This window comes from Ochlerotatus camptorhynchus, unplaced genomic scaffold (genome assembly GCF_037179485.1).
Source record: "Ochlerotatus camptorhynchus isolate MF236.1 unplaced genomic scaffold, CSIRO-AGI_Acam_v1.1 ptg000683l, whole genome shotgun sequence".
Lineage (NCBI taxonomy): Eukaryota > Metazoa > Arthropoda > Insecta > Diptera > Culicidae > Ochlerotatus > Ochlerotatus camptorhynchus.
Genome location: NW_027041160.1, coordinates 85,952 through 103,326, shown reverse-complemented (window position 1 = coordinate 103,326; position 17,375 = coordinate 85,952). Strand labels below are relative to the sequence as shown.

Genomic DNA, 17,375 nt, shown 5'->3' with positions numbered 1-17,375 from the left:
TCAATTTCCAAGAGAATACTGAAGAGGACATGTAGGGGAAATGGATGTAATTTTGGCCTAAATGCCTCAAATTTGGGACCATACATAAATTCAGCAATCGACTAAATTTTCAATAGCGACCAAAAATATCCATTAGTACCGTTCCAATGACGCGTTCATCTAGATAAAATTGATAAATAGCAGATTTTTAACGATGGGCCCAATCTTTAGATCCATAGGCTAACATTAGAGCCATTTTCCCTACATGAAGATTTTAGGCGACTGTTATCTCTTTAGAGAATATGTACAAGATTTTTTTTTTAATATAAATTGTATTTAAATCAACTCTCTCTAACGCGATAGAGAAGATATCATCGAGCTAGGAAGGCTTTCGAAATACGAGGGTAAATTTTTTAAATGTGAATTGGAAAAGTTGAGCCACATAAACTCATGTACCCGTTCTGCTGCACGCCACACAGTTTCCTATCGTGTAGGCAGATTACCCATCCTTCGCTGGGGACCTACTGTTAACGGTTTCAGAGCGGACTCGACCGACTCCACTGTACTTGAAACCCAGATGGGAAAGATCTTACGCATATATGGCGCAAATTTCCACCCACATTATCACTCCTCGAATCCCGCCGTCCCACTTGATTAAAATATTGTGTTAGATGCAAGAGCCTGTCCGGAAGATGAGGGTTTATTGTTCGTTCCATGATTAGTTGTTGTTCGATAACAGGTCGGTGTAGTGCCCTGACCAAGGTTTCAAGGCTCTACCATGGGTTTTAGCAAAGACCAGCGACAATTGCAGGCCCTTTATCGCGAACCTTCTAAATTTTGTTTACGCTGCTAGCATGATATCGCGCGATATTACTGGTCAAGTAAACGGTCCTTTAACTCACGATTTAGCACCTCGCAGTGTCACTATCACTAATCGACCGACATGCTATTTCCTTGAAAGGAATTTTCTTAAAGCACAACTGGTTTATTTCATGGCCCGACAAGAGCCTCAAACCCTTTTCGATCCATCCCTATCCAAGCCTCTTTCTCACCTTTTCACTCACAGATCCAGTGTTGATGTGATTGTGAAATTTTTTCTGAGATTTCCTCCCTGCCTTGCAAGAAGCCGTAAGAAAATTTCCCTTTAAAATCTTACGTAATATGTCCATGGTCTCATACAAACTTCACAGGGCCAGTGCACTTGTGCTTTAGGCAACGTGGGGCTTAAAGTAGTGATGAAACGCCGCTAGATCTATTCCACAGCCGCACGCAGTATTTGAGCAAAGGCAGGCGCTCAATTATGCCTGTAGATTTGAAGACATACTTCAAATCTCCGCGGTCTTCGTAATAGGTAAAGAGTGTGCGTTTAACTTGCACTGTCGCATTGATGACCCTTTGCTCATTTTCAACTTCTAGTCAATTTTCATACTGCCGCACTCTAACGCAACTATCTACCTTCTTCTTCTTCTTATTCGCATTTCAAAATTATTGCTTAGCGCATATTAGCTTATTGCGTGCTCTAAATGCACTTCCACAGTTATTAATTGAGAGCTTTCGATGCCAATACCAATGCATGAATTTGTATATTATGTGGCAAGCACAATGATACTCTATGCCCAGGGAAGTCGAGAAAATTTCCAACCCGAAAGATTCCCTCAACCGGACCGGGAATCGAACCCGACGCCTCCGGCTTGGTAATACCGTGCCTTCACTGACTAGGCTATGAGACCCCAGGACTATCTATATATAACTATCTACCTATCCTCTTCAAAGATCATTCTCTAGCTAATAAAATTATCACAAAGCTTCATGTTAGATAGGATTTCCAACCAACTCTAATTTTTCATACGATTTTTTCGCTATCCTTTGTTCTCTCCTTTGCATAACTGGAGATTTTTCATGTGAATTTTTTGCTCCTTTTAGTCCTCTTGGAGTTACTTAGAAACTTGGTGTATTCAGTGAATTCATAAAATTACATGCTCTGAATATTTACATGGACCCATTATATTTAACTGCCTAAAGTTAGAATTTTGATGTGTTATTATTATTCAGGTGTGTATTTCAAAAGAAGTGGGATATAATTTTGGGCAACTTCTCCGAAGACACCTCTAAACGGCAGCCCTAAATATGCACCTTTTGAATTGATAAAACTATCCATAAAATATTGAAAACGTTCCATAAAAAACATCCAAATGATCTATAAAGCACTGGAGAATTCCCTATAAAAGTGTGAATGATCCATAAAAATATCAATATGATCCATATATTATGTAAAATTTTGCAACAAAATTGTAAAAATGAACCGCTAAATATCCAAAGAATGAGCATTGAAATTTCCCGAATTACCCATAATCAAATTGCAAATAATCCATAAAACATTCAGCAATGGAACTCAATCTAAAGACACTGTTCCATAGAAAATCAAGTTCATATATTCTTTATGTTTTGGACACTAAATCTTTAATTTTGTTTCATAAACCTTGAAAAGTTGCTTCATTCTTGTGTAGCTACTGTGAAATTCACCGAACAAAAAAAAAAAAACGTTTTGATTTTTCAAAAAAATATTGGAAAAAATATAAAAAAATCAATAAAAAAAATCACATAATTTCCTTTATTTTCATAAGGCCTGGGTTCAATCCCATTCGACGCCACCCCATAAAATTTCTGACAACGAGGAAGTAAAGTACGGAAAAGAAGAGCGACGGAAAAGAAGAGCGACGGAAAAGAAGAGCGACGGAAAAGAAGAGCGACGGAAAAGAAGATCGACGGAAAAGATGATGTTTTTAGGGATAATTTGGGTGTTTTTTAAAGGAGCGTTTTAAAATTTGTTATGGATCATTTATTGGTTTTTATATTCAAAAGCATGTTTGCTCCTTTAAACCATAAAAAAAGAGTAGAAAATGCTTTTGACCGCTTTTATTCAGATTTGTGCCACTGTGGTGGGGCAAAAGTTCGTTTCAGCAGTGGGACAAAAGTTCGCAATCGTAATGGCAGTTTTTGAGAAGTTTTGCCATTGTAAATCTTTAAGTATCCTATGATGGTGTAAAATACATAAAGTTTGACATGTTTGTGCCCAGATATTGTCAGAACTTAGCGAACAACGTAATCCACTCAAAAATAATGTTTTTCCACAAATAATGCAATATGTTCGCATTTTTTTCGAGATTTTTTTCACATTCTACTCCACTTATAATGGTTTAGAGTTAAAAAATGCGTATTAGATTTACGCAATTTGTGACATTACATTGATATGGGACACGACTCGACCCTTTAACTATTGATTTTTTCTTGTTGCACGCACAAAAGTTATAATTTATCATCACACTTATTTCTTTAATACTTTAAAATCACCACAAATGTTTGTGATATTTTTGGGTAAAGTCAAAAAGTACCAAAACTATGAGTTTTATTTTGCACAGGTGTCAAAAACCTTAAAACGAACTTTTGTCTCACTCTATCCTTTGCCCCAATTTACTCTATATACAATATGGAACCAGTTGCACTTGCATCGGCTTAGCCATCTCCGATAAAATTGAATGAGGGGTACAGTTGGATTGATTTTTTTAGTTATTTGCTCATATCTCTGAAATCAAATACAATGATTCACGTACGTAAAATATGACTTATAGTTTATTTTAAGAGCATCAACGAAAAGTAATTTAAATACACACAAAATCCAGTCAAACAGAATGATTATGCACTTACCCGCATTTAATAAATGTATCGTTCACTTGCAAAGTAATCCCATAGCCGACGAAGCGACGACCAAGTTTAGCTCAACTTCCTTAGAGGAAGGTGTATCGAGATACGGAAAACGAAACAGAGAGTCACACACAGTACACGGGGGGTAAGAAACCAACTACGAAAAAGAAAGCGTTGCGCTAAATAATGTTATTTACGACACAAATGTTTCATTTTATGAAAGAAGAGTACGACAGGACGATGAGAAGAAGTTTTGCACTGCTGCAAATCAGTCTCTCGCTTTGTGCATATGAACATCAGCTTCATTAGTATACGCCTTATTCGAGCTTCGAATTGTAAAAATTGTTTTCCCCTTTACTTGCAAGCGAGCAGCTTATAACAGACACGTATCTCTTTAATTATTCTGGAAGAACTCAAACTGTGATATTTATAATGGTTTTCACACTCTTTTCCTCTTCATACATGAACTTAGTGGAGAAATATTTAAATAAAACTCTCGTAAATTCGTGGATTCCAGTGCCTTTGTGAATATTTTCTGCACACATTTCGCGCCACCCCCAACCACTCGCAGTCACGGAAAGGACCGATGCGTTTCGAGTGCGCTCCCAAAAGCTGCGTAAACAAATCCGTCTCAACTCTCGACAGTACGCGAAATGCATTTTCAATATGCCCGACGACCGGTGTGAGGTGCAAGACGAAAGATCACTGACACCGATGACATACCGGGTCCGGGCTTGTAGGCAGCAGTCGTATTTCTTGTATCATATCCAAACATGACTCATCATCTATTTCGCATTAAGCCTTGATGACACTCTGGAGCACTCCTCTTACCGAGCTGGAGACGGGATGGTGATGAGCCCCAGCCATCAGCACATGTGAAACGAAGATACGCGTGTCGTACACGTATTGCTTTTACTATTATTTTATACGCCTGAGAGATTTTATAGTTCTTTGATGGTTTCACCTGTTCACGTCGGTCTTAGAATGCATGAGATATACCTCCCCTACAAAAAAATCCATCTATTAGCACGCAATTTATGGTAGTGACATTTAATTTCTACAGACGAGATGCACAGAATTCTTTTTTTAGTCCCCATATAGGTGCAATGATGGTTCGAGTAACTATTCCGGACGGATTAGATGATCAAATAAACACTGGGCTCTCAACATTCCCGAATAGTAACCATTCGAAAGAAGGGACTTTTTCCGTCATTTGATATTATTAATATATTTTCATCGGATGATCTTAAAAAAAAAACATTTTTTTCTTGATATTTTCCAGACCAAAATACTGTAAGAAAAGTGACCCACGGGATAAAAATGCTCAAGACTGACTCATATTTTGTATGAAAAAGTGCCCTCGATGAAACATTTCATTATTAGTCCCAAATATGATGGTTTCGGGAATGCCGTTTGTATGTAATTCTAACAAACGCATCGCGCCTTTTCATGTCAATTATTTGTACGAAGAACCACAAACGGGATTTTCAGTCTCGAATGAACTTCTTTAAATCCTTACCGGGTGGACAGCTTGTGCTTAAGAGACATTATTAGAATAAAGCATAAACGCATAAACTACAATCGCCAAATGAAAATATGGTCATTATAGATTCGATTATCTGGTTCCGGTGATATGGTGTATTTGGTAAACTTTAATTGTTAAAAAAAACTCCGTCTTTTGCCAGTTTTCAAAATTAGGGTTGTCCACAAATTAATTGATAATAAAATACTAACTTTCTCATTTTTGAAAATAAAGACAATTGATAATTTTTTAAACTCCATTTATCTGTCAAGGCTCAATTGCGTTAGCTATATGAAACCGTATCTAAATGGATATTAACAATATTTGTTATGACTAAAGTCAGTTAAACGGGGGCCTGATATTTGCGGCTTACTCGACTACACTTTTGAAACAGGTTGTACGTGGACTAGAAACAAGGTAAATGGGAGAACGACACATTTTTTTTAACTGAGAAAATTTCGACTTAAATTTTCTTGTGAAAAGTCGCCATTAGATTATGTTTAAAGCTAATTAATCTTCACCTTATTGACGAATACAGAAAACTTACATCTCCTTACAATTATAATAGATATCACCAGTACCATCACTTTTTCAGGTTCTGAATGAGAATTTAGCAAGACAAAAGTTCAAATACTCAAGCAACACACATGTTCTGTAACAGTTTGTATAACCTCTGTATGACTGATTTTGGTTGTATAGCAGTTTACTCAACATAATTCAATGAATTTGCGTTACTTGGGAGTTTTGTCTTAAGTTATAGACGTTTGGTGTATTATTGTGACGTTTTAAAAGGTTTTTTTTTAGAATGAACAGGCGAACGAAGTCTACATTTATGTTTCCCATACTTACATTATGTATCAAAATTCCTTCAAATTTTGCACAGCTGTTGTCATAGTTGGGGAACTAAATAAAAATCGAAAGTGCAGTGGCGAGTCAAGGGTTGTAAATTTGATCCACCGTAGAATTCATGTCTTGAGTGTATAATAAAAAAGGAACACTATGGCAGCTTATGCCGATGATTATGTTCACTCTTTTTACCGGCCGTAGAATCTAGCTCAAACTCAGTTTTAGCAAATGCTATTCATATTAGACAATATTTTGCTCGTATATGAGAAACATTTACTCAAATTCAAGCAATTTTTTCTCAGTGTATGACTGTCGTGATTTTAATAAAGTGGGTAAACGGACCGCAAATGTGAATCAAATTCCAAGGTCATGCATGTAGTTCATGCATGTAGGGGAGAAGTTTAAAGTGTGTCTACGGTCTATAATATTGTTTTGGACTATTATTGTTCACATCAGAGAGGTCTGAAATCAGTCAACAAAAACTGTCCACTTGGCTTCCACCAAAAGTCTATATGTTTGTTTGTATTTGTTGGCATAAAATTCACTTATTCCATAACCCTGGGTTTGGCACAACACTTACGAGATGAACTAGCCTACGGCTAAAAATCTCAAACATAAAGTTGATAAAAAATTGCAAAACCTTGAGGTAGTACACCGTAATACCAGGTTCCAGGGCTGATCTGGATCTTTAGCACATTGGAAATATGCACACTAATGTTGCCAGATCATTGATGATGCTTACCAAAAGTGCATTTGATCCCGATTGTAAAAGCATATTAACAGATTAATCATCACCGTATTTTTTGTTTGTTCTGAACTAATAATGCATGACTAAGCACAGCATTTGATTTTTTAGTTAGGAATGCTGGATTTAGTCACAGTAGTAATCATCTGTTTTTATTTCATCAATCTTTTATTGAGTTTGATTTATTTCTATCGGTATGCACGTTTGGAAAGTATCATCACAAAGTTTCTGCACTCGATTAACAGTTTTTGGGTGGGAAGCGTTGTTCTATTCTATAGAGTCAATTCGTAGAAATACGAAGCGAAAGACGAATCAAGCACTAAGTACAAGACCTTCAAGAAAACTAACAACATGAAATCTGGAAATGGCAATGTTTTATTCAAAACGTCAAGTATTTCAAGCATATCGGGTGAGCTCAATCTAATATTTTTTTAATCTTATTTTTGTATAGTACGATATTCAATTGAACCGCTCCGCTATATGATCTTTTAAGTATTTTCCTAAATTTTGAGATACAAAGGTTTATAAATTATGGATTTTTTTTTTCTTTTTTGCATTCAGTGCTTAGAATCCAGAAAACCGCCAAAATCCGGAACTCGCGTAAAAAAAATAGGATAAATACATTATGAAAAATAATTTAATTGTGAAGCTAATTTCTACCAATAGGCAGGATTTTCCATGACTTTACATAAAAATTGGCAAGCGGCTCAGAAAGCTGAGGTAAATGTCAACAATAAAGTGTTAATTTTTCAATTACAGTCTATTTAACGTTCGGTCGCAAGTGCAACAAGAATAACAAGATCTCGTGATAAATTTTCGTGATTTAGAATGCACCAAACGTATTTATTTGTACACACGGAAGCGCAACACACGAGCACATTCCGTTGTGAAGCTACAGAAAGCATAAAAGTATCGTGGAAAGTATTATGGGAAGTGGAAAGAAAAAATCACTGTCCACACAGCTCTGTGAATGCGGTAGCTGATAAAATTTTATATATCTGTGTTTACTACCAAATATTGACAACTGTCGGTATCAATCAATCACTCTTTTTAATTAAATTATTGTTGTATTTGAATTTGCAATCAAAAACTTGGCTCGGGTAGTGTGTATACTAGGCAACGGATGGAAGAAGAAGTGAGTCGAACGAGTTGAGTGATGATTTATAGGTGATGATACTTGGCGTGCTATGTGAGTTTTTTTTCCTTCACTAGCGTCTAGTTGAATCGAATAATTGAGCATCTAATGAAAAGCTATTCTTCATGCCACTCTAATGCCGGTTCCATTCATTCGTCAAACATTTCGAAACGGTTGCTGGTTATCAGTTGTTTATTGACAACGGATGGCACAAATCGGTCGCACCCGTTCACGTACTGTCACACACCAATGATCTGTAAATCTTCTAGGGAATTACTTGTCGATGCTAGCGTACAGGTTAAGTCCAGGTATTGAGTTGATTTGAGCTATAAATAATATGGGACGATTATTCTACACTTCGCTAGGACGACGGTCAGTTTCGTCAATAAGAGGCGCGCCGTCGGTCGGTGCGAATGGTGAAAGTTCTTCTTGATGACAGACCCGGAAGTTGCTCGTCGCAGATGCACGTAATTTATTTACCCGAGGCCATAATCAGTGGATTAGGGCTAACCTATTTACTAATGTTGTTCTATATTAAAAGACAAAAGATGCTTATAAATTTGCTGGTCGTGTCAGTAAAGTCACATGAATTCAGAATTGCTTTAAAGTGGTTTCAATAGACGACATTTCAAGGTCAAAACATGGTTGATTACGAAAGAATTTTCTTTTCCAGGCAGACATCAGATCAGATACGATTTTATGGCACAATTTAAATTAAGTATCGTCACCAGAATCACTAACCAACCCATTCGTACGTCATTGCGACGCGATAGGATTACTGGTTATCGTCACGACCAAAGTCGTTTCGTCCCCCACGGAAAACCCTTATGCAGCACATTTTCCTGGCAGAACCAGAAAGCGGGGGAGTAACTGTTTTTAATTTTCCGAGTCAGTCCCTCCGAAACATTAAACACACACGGCAGCAAAATTTTGCCGTCGACTGGTCACATCCCAGCCGGTGATCCAATCTCGGTTCTGAAACACGGCAGGCCACTGGCTGTTTGGTAGATAAATATATTTATTTAATCTGAATAAATATTGTAATATGTACATTATAGGCATTAAGATTCATTAAAAATAGCCAAGGGTAGCAAAAACCTGACAAAGCTTAACGATTGCGCCTGACCAACCGTGTTTGGTGATGCCACGGAAAAGGGGACGCATTTGCTGGAGAATAGCAAACAGCTAAAACGGCCTCTAATTGAGCGGAGTGATTTAGAGCGTCCCCTTCTTCCGCATGATAGCAATGTAGGTACTAACGGATGATGGACTGGAGTCAGGGCGGAAAAGCAGGTAAAGAAGACAGGTTAGAATTACAACGCACTAAGAAAATCGAATAAAGGATTCTTTCGCACCCACGAGTTTAACAAGGGTTTCACAGCAATCGTAGGCGGAAATTAACTGAAATTCAAATCCGCTGCTATTCTCTGTGTCCAGTCTGGAAACATCGTGTGGTGCTGTGAAAGCCTGGGATCTCCCGAAAGAGATATTGAAAGTGTGGGAGACTATTTCAAGAGGAATATTTCAAAAGGCCTATATGAATATAAAACGCGTTAGTTGCATGCTTTCTGTTTCCATCGATAGCGTAATACATTGTCTACCGAGCTATGTTTACAACGCTATTGGCAAAAAAGGGTTTGTTGGTTCATGGGTCTTTTTGAAAAATTACTCGAGATTTCTTCCACTACATCCGCAATTGAGATATTATCATGTTCGGCTGATCTTTAATTTAAATTCCAATCGGATGGCTTTGTAATTGCTGTCGGAGCATTATTTTAACACCTGCCCGGTTGCATAAATTAAACTTTGAAAACATTTTGACAGCTGAATAATTGTGAATATCAGTATTATGAGCAAAGTCTAGAGATTGACGTAAAACATCATCACAACTTGACTCTATATGAGTATCTGATCTTGTTGCAATAAATTTATATTTTTTTATTTTCTTACAGTTTCAGTTTCTGGCGGGCAACCCAAACGTCTGCATGGTTAGTACCTCTCATTCAACAACGGTGTAGTTGACAACAGACGCATAGTTTCAGTTACCACAATATCGAAGATGAAGGAGTCAAATTCTGGAATGCTTCAAATTAAATGCAAAATCTGTGAAAATTACTAAGAATATTATCTAAAAAAAATACTCGAACGAACCGGGAATCGAACTCATTCGACCGCATGGTGCGTTTTAAGACCGGTCGTTTCATGCTTACGGGTAATCGGGAGCGCTAGAAAATCCAGAATCTTTAACTACAAACTAACGGCATCATGCCAACCATCAGGCTAACTTGTTTTTAAATCTACAGTTGATTACACCTAAATTGATGCTAAGAATATAATTTTCTAGAGCATCACCCTTAGAGATTTCAAGCATAACAAATGAGGAAGGGTGCCAAACACAAGTACAATAACAAAACACCCGCAAACTGGGCAAAAATCACAACCGGGCAAGCAATTTAAGATTTATCATATAATGTGTTTAGTGCACATTTGATCCATTTAGATAGCATATTTATTCCATCCCGAAAAAAGGGGTGCATAATCCTATTATCTTTTGCCACAGGCGAGAGAGATCGCACCAGTACGATATGGTGAGGATGGCCCTGTCATCCTGTTAGCTTTCCAGCGGGAATTTGCGAGCCTAATCGTATTCATAAAATACTTCGATACCGGTCCCAGTTGTCCTTTTTAACGGGCAGCATTGCGCGCGAAAATTGTCTTAAATATTTCATAATAGGGTAATTAACAAAGTATTTTTTTTTTATTCTATCATTACAGGTGATGCGAGTAATACGAGCATCGGTAGCGGGGAAGGAACGGGGGAGGAGGATGACGATTCCAACGGTAAAAAGAACCAGAAAAAGCGTGGTATATTTCCTAAGGTGGCAACTAATATTCTAAGAGCGTGGCTGTTTCAACATCTAACGGTGAGTCATTGTTCCTATTTACTTTACGGTATTGGTTTCGTTACTCGTTTCTCATCAAACAAGGAGTTGAAGATGATATCTTCGTCCTTTGGCTTGGATTATTGACATAATCCAATGTTACTGTTGGGCCATTATGTGATTGAATCTGCGGGAATAATTGTTTGACTTTAATATGTTTCAATCGACAATATTTGCTCTATGACAAACGAAATGCGATCCTTTATCAATGCTTAACTGAAGGCAGATAATTGCGTTAGGGTTAATCCAAAAAATTTCAACTGGAACAGCGATAGAAAGTATTTCGGTACAAACTTCTGCAGGATTATGAATACTTATAAACCTATAGTCAAAATACACTGAGTTTTTGTTATGACTAATGCAGTACTTCGCATTCTTTCTGACAGCGCTCATCAGCAAACCAAACCTAACCAAATCAACATTTGTTTTACTGTATACACAAAACTTGATATTTGGCAAACATCTGACCTATTAAAAACCCTCATTAACCTATTAGGGTGGTAAAAATATTGATTTTGCTCCACCCTACTCAATCGACACAAAATCAGGTCCTGATCATTGTCCTAAAATTTGAGCACATGTGGTTTTGAACTCGTACTGCACTATGATCTTTGAAGTTTATATGAAAATTACTAAGGCAAAAGTTTAATTTTTGTATGCATCGTCCTAGATCTTCGTCATAATTGGTCGCTGTTAAGTCAGAGCGGACTAAGTGACATTTGTTTTCATTCTGTGAAAAACGAATTTAAAGTTGGCTTAGAATCATTGTTTCTTCTGTAATGGTACAACCCGTTTGGCTTTTTTCCCTTGCTGTATGTAACATTTACCAAATCTGACAAAAGTGAGATGCTGCTCAGAAAATAATATCAGAAAGTTATAAACTTGGACAGCAATTAATAACCCATTTTAGTGACGTCCAATCATAAAGTGGTGTTGAGCAATGTGTACAAACTGGCAAACTGGGAACATTTTGCATTAGTACAGACAGCAATATTTTCCGTACAATTATGGCGAAGGGATAGGACGATGAGTACAAAAATTTAACTTTTCCCATGGTAATTCTCATATAAACTTCGAAGGGCCAGTGCAGTACGAGTTCCCATCCAAATGAGCTTATCTTTTGGGAGAGTTACCAGAAACTAATTTGGTAACGATTTAGTGGGGTACAACACAATCGATATTTGAACTACCCTAGTACCTATTCTTTTCAGTTTAATTTTTTTTTCGCCATTTCGTCATTTCTTGACCGATTTAGATCAAACAACAGAAATTTGTTCTAGTTTTAAGTTTTATAGTAGTAGAGAAATTTTAGTGCCAAAATTAAAAAAAAAACCTTTAAAAATTGATCTGACATAAAAAAAAACTGTTGGGTAATTTATAAATAAATCTAAAATTACCCATTGCAATAAAAATCAATTTCGACCGTTTGGAAGTAGTTTTATCAAAATCGGTCAATAAATGACGAAATAGAAGCAGTATCTAAATTTTTAGTTGGAAATGTTAACACATTATTTTATTTAGGATAAATAAATAAGGTCTATGAGAAACAAATCAAGGAAAACAAATTGAAGTTTTAAAATTTGAAACAAGGTAAATTTTTGAAAAAGTGCATAGACACATATTAATTAAACTGGTTTTATGTAATTTATGTTTTCTTTACCATTACCTAATTACCTAATCTAAACTTACCGTGTGTTTTTTAAGGCATCTGTTTTCCTATAACTTTGTCATCTAGAGAAGGCTACATTTACTACCGACTGGCTAAGACAAGTTCAGCAGAGTCAAACGGACTGTCAAAATATGGAGCATACAAGACACACATTAAGATAGTAGCGTATTGAAATCACTTCGCATTGCTTCAACAAAAAGTTTCATAGACCTGTGTTTTATATTATTATTACATTACAGTTATTGAAATCAATAACTATAACAGAAATATTTGAAACAACGCGTTATTAAAAACCAATTGGCAACCGATTTTAGCTTCTTTTCTGTTTAAAAAAAAACTAAACATTCCACAAGAATAACAGAAATATAAAAGAAGTCAATCTATGTGTAAACACTTGCAAGTGTTGCTTGCATTGAATGTAAAAAAATACTGGTGCTGCTGGATTCCCATGAAACTTTGCATAATTGTTCGCTATGTGCAACCATTGAATTGCAATTCAACCCGCATTTCATTTCCTAAAATGGCTTATTAGTTATTTTTTTTAAATCACAGCATGAAAACTTGATGTCTAACGATATGTCTGAGACAATGTTGCATGAACATAAGATGGCCTTTTCTGAAGAAAAGAAAAAAAACACACAGTAAAAATAATTTAAAAAAAAATTGTCAATAAAATCAACAACAAAAAGTGATAAACGTATAAAGCGTATTTTAAATATCTTTAAACATATTCCTATTTCAAAGCTCATGAGAAAAGGAAAATTTTCAAAATGGACACTTTAAAATTGCAAAAATATCGGGTTCACATTAAAATAAACAACTACACTGATTAAACTACAACAGGATAAAGCGTATTTTTAATATGTTTAAACTTGTCTATTTTAAAGCTAATCAAAAATGAATTCTTGCCTAAAATTCTCTTAATGGACACATAGATTTTTTTATTAAAATGTTGAAACTTGTTGTACTGCAAAATGTATTGTTATTAAATTATGTAAGATTTATGCTAAAAAAGTACCAAAATTTTACAAAAAATTTATGTTTTACGATTATTGTATCCAACAAGCGTGCATTTGAAAATTTCAGAAGAATTTGCATTTTTGATGACTTTTTGAGAAATAAAAGTTTGAAATCATTAACATACGTATAATTGCGTCCCATCACTTCCTACTGCACATATACTCCATGAATAGAGCTGAACGTTGTTATCAATTATGTCCCAGACAAAATTTAATTATTTTGCTATTGAAATTACCGTTTTTGTAAGCCTTCTTATCGTTGTCGAAGCGATGTCGATATTAGTTAAATAAATCGTGATGAACACTAGTATCAGTTGGTTGATGCTAAACCGAAGAACACTCTTGCCCACATCGTAGAATCAACATAACCCGAGCAGGAACGAATATTTTTATACCTTGATCCATACCTTGGTATGGATGAGCCTGACATAAGAGGTAAAATACCAAAAAAACTGTTCCCACAATACCATTCCAATACCAAATTTTGATAATGCAATACCAATCAATAGCACACAGGTATTTTTTTGGTATCCAAATATCCATTTTTATTATTTACAAACACACTAAGAAATAACTAATTTTACACGTGACGGAATCCATCTTTGACATAAAATATTAAATATAAACAAACATGACATGTAATATTAAGTGCTCCGAGACTAAAAGGTTTGTTGCTCGACGAAAAGTACGTTTAATTCGCGTCTGTTATGACTCAAGTTTATGTCAAAATTGACGCTCGTATATGTCACTCTCAGAGCACCTAAATTTACATGATTTTTTTCTATGTGTGAAGTATTTTGCATGCAATGTTTTGGTATTTTACCTCTTATGTCATGCTGATCAACACCAAATTTTGGTATCAGGTCAGAATTAGGTATTCATTAGGTATGTTCTCCTGCTCTGGAAATGAACACGTTCATTATGCAAGCAAGACTAGGTCATACAATTTTTTACCTATACTATCAAACTTTACATAAAATACAAAAGTCATTAGTTCCATTTTGTTCTCATTGTTACGTAACGTAAAGCTTTACGTAATTTATAGACACGGAAAGGTAGCAGATGTTTTCAAGCACATGAAACTGTCAAAGTTTGCAAAGAAATATCTGGTTTGGCAAGCCATCTGTACCTGTGGCTTGAAAAGCAGCATTTTCATAGCTTCCGGGACTGTCAACCAAGAAATTTACGTGAAAGAGTGTTTGAATAAACGTCTGCTGCCTTTCCTGAAGAAACACGGTTGTTCCGTACTGTTTTGGCCGGATTTGGCATCTTGCCATTACGGTAAAAAGGCCATGGAGTGGTACGCCGCCAACAACGTGCAGGTGGTTCCCAAGGACAAGAATCCTCCCAACACGCCAGAGCTCCGCCCAATTGAGAAATACTGGGCTATTGTCAAGCGGAACCTAAAGAAGACCAAAAAAACTGCTAAGGGCGAGCAGCAGTTCAAGGCAAACTGGCTTTCTGCGGCGAAGAAGGTGGACAAGGTGGCTGTACAAAATCTGATGGCAGGGGTCAAGCGTAAGGCCCGGCAATTCGGATTTGGAAAAGCGGAAGCCTAACTGAATATTTTTCCTGAATTTTATACTAATTGAACTTGAAAAAGAAATTTAATTTGATTTTTTAAATAAACGATTTCACCGATTTACACGCGTTTTCCCTTGACCAAATTTTGACCGTATCACCCTTTAAATTAGTCCTTCTCACAGGAAAAAAATCACAAGAATAGAATGGAATTGATTTCAGCTTGTGCAAGATAGTACTAGTTGGAGTTTTTGGCGAATTTCCCATAAACACCCTTCAAATTTGTGAAACTTTTAAATATTTTAATCTCTATGATAAAAATAAGCCTAATTTGATATTCAAAAATCAAATTAGTTTCTTGTACATACAAATGTACCATTCGTACATTTTTTTTCTTCCTTTATTTAGGAGGTTTTTAGCCGTAGGCTAGTTCACCTCCGTTCATTTTTACATGTACATATGTGTCACCAATTTCCATATTTAAAATAAATAATGTTTATTTTCAACGAGGCATATAGTGCCTTCAGGAGAAAAATCTCAAAAATTAATTTGGATTAACCATATTAACTTTAGTTTCATCATAACGATTAAAATAAGAGTAATTGTGACAAAATATGGGATTTTGGAACAAAAATTGCCTAAGCCCCAACTTTTCCTGAGATTTCCGCCTGTAAGAACGGTTATAGTAGATCAAGCTTCTTCAGCTAGTAGAATAGTTATTAAATGTTGCAGTTTGCACGGGTGGGTGTATGTACTGAATTATTCGAAGCAACAATAAACTTTGGGGCTATCGTTTATTGAGAGTCTTTTGTTAAGCTTTGAGGTCATCAACTTCCTTGTGTATTGAGGAGAAATCTAATAAATTCTGATTACGTCCACACTGGAACTTGCTCTGTGATCGTATCCTTCTTCTTCTTCTTCTTTGACTTTATTACATCCCCGTACCATTTTTGCATTAGTAATATTGAGTGACAGGTACAATCATACTTTATGTCCCGGGAAGTTGAGAAATTTTCCAACTCGAAAAAATCCTAGACCAGAACGGGAATTGAACCTAGCCGCCTCCTGCGTGATCTTGCTTTATAGCAGCTTATTTACCGACAGAGCTAAGGGAGCCCGCTTTGAGTGCATCTACAGTTGTTAATTGAGAGCTTTGTAAGCCTGTTCCATTTTAGCATGCATAAATTGCGTGACGAGTACAATGTCACACTATGCCCAAAAAATCCGGAAGATTTCCAACCCAAAAATGTACTTATTCGGACCGGAAATCGTATATATATAACCTCCAGTACCTATAGTCACCTTTATAACTACACCTTTACTCAAATGGATAAGGGAAGAATTGTGTCACACTAATTAAAAAAAAAATAGATGTGCCTTCTTTAATTTTTCAACATATTTTTTTTCTTGTAATTTTATCTTTACAATGTCTTGCGTTTGTTTTGTGTCAATGATTCAATATTTATTAATTGAGAGAATCAGGACTATCTAAATTTTGTGAATAATATTTATATTGAATGCCTAGGATCATATTGTAAGAAAGTAGGTGGCCGCACCGTGCATTGTGAGCTGGATTGGCTGAATTGAAAACAACGTAAAGACCGTCCACTCTTACCGTCTGTTTTCTTACCTCAAACGTTGAATCAACGACGAGGATGTCCCCCTTTTACAGCCGGTCTGCGAAATGTGTTTATAATCATCTACCGGTAATTACTGTCACGTGACAGTTTTTTACGCTGAGGGATTAAAAAGGTACGGCAAGTTTCATTTCAGCGAATGGCAGTGGGGATAAGCAATATATAGCATTTAGGGACGTACCACCATTCGGAGCCATTCACGCCTACAGTCATCGCGCTAACATGAGGGATGATAGAAACTAGGTATAGTCAAGAATAAGAGACTGTGAAGCGAAAAGTCACGGCTTGAGCTTACTGGATGACTAACTGAAGCGTTGGATGAACAGAGAGGGTCCAGGAGGTACACCGAAGATGGAATGGCGTCGAAAATGTAGTGTTTATCTGTCTATCTATCGTATCGTATCTATCTAAATGTACATAAATTTATAATGCGAACGAATACAGAGCAGCAGTACACAACAGAGAAAGAGAGGAAAAAGTATTCTACTTTTGTCGTGTTGCAATTTCATTAAATTCTAACACCCTCAATAAATCACTCAGACATCCACTTGCTACCTTTCTCATTCCATCATTTAAAATATAAATGTTTTCCAGTCAGATACTGGATACTGTACGTACTGTCTCAGCGTTGCTACTGTGTAGTTCGTTTGTATTGCAC

General features: G+C 36.2%; 1 protein-coding gene across 1 annotated transcript in view; it reads left to right on the top strand.

The window, feature by feature from the left end:
- The window catches only part of LOC135714636 (homeobox protein homothorax-like), a gene marked incomplete at its 5' end in the record, with an annotated part of 122,173 nt that overhangs the window by 44,305 nt on the left and 60,493 nt on the right, over nucleotides 1-17,375 (top strand). The window contains one exon of the mRNA XM_065238017.1: nucleotides 10,705-10,853. Within this exon, the coding sequence (XP_065094089.1) occupies nucleotides 10,705-10,853 (149 nt within the window). The remainder of the gene's footprint in view (nucleotides 1-10,704; nucleotides 10,854-17,375) is intronic.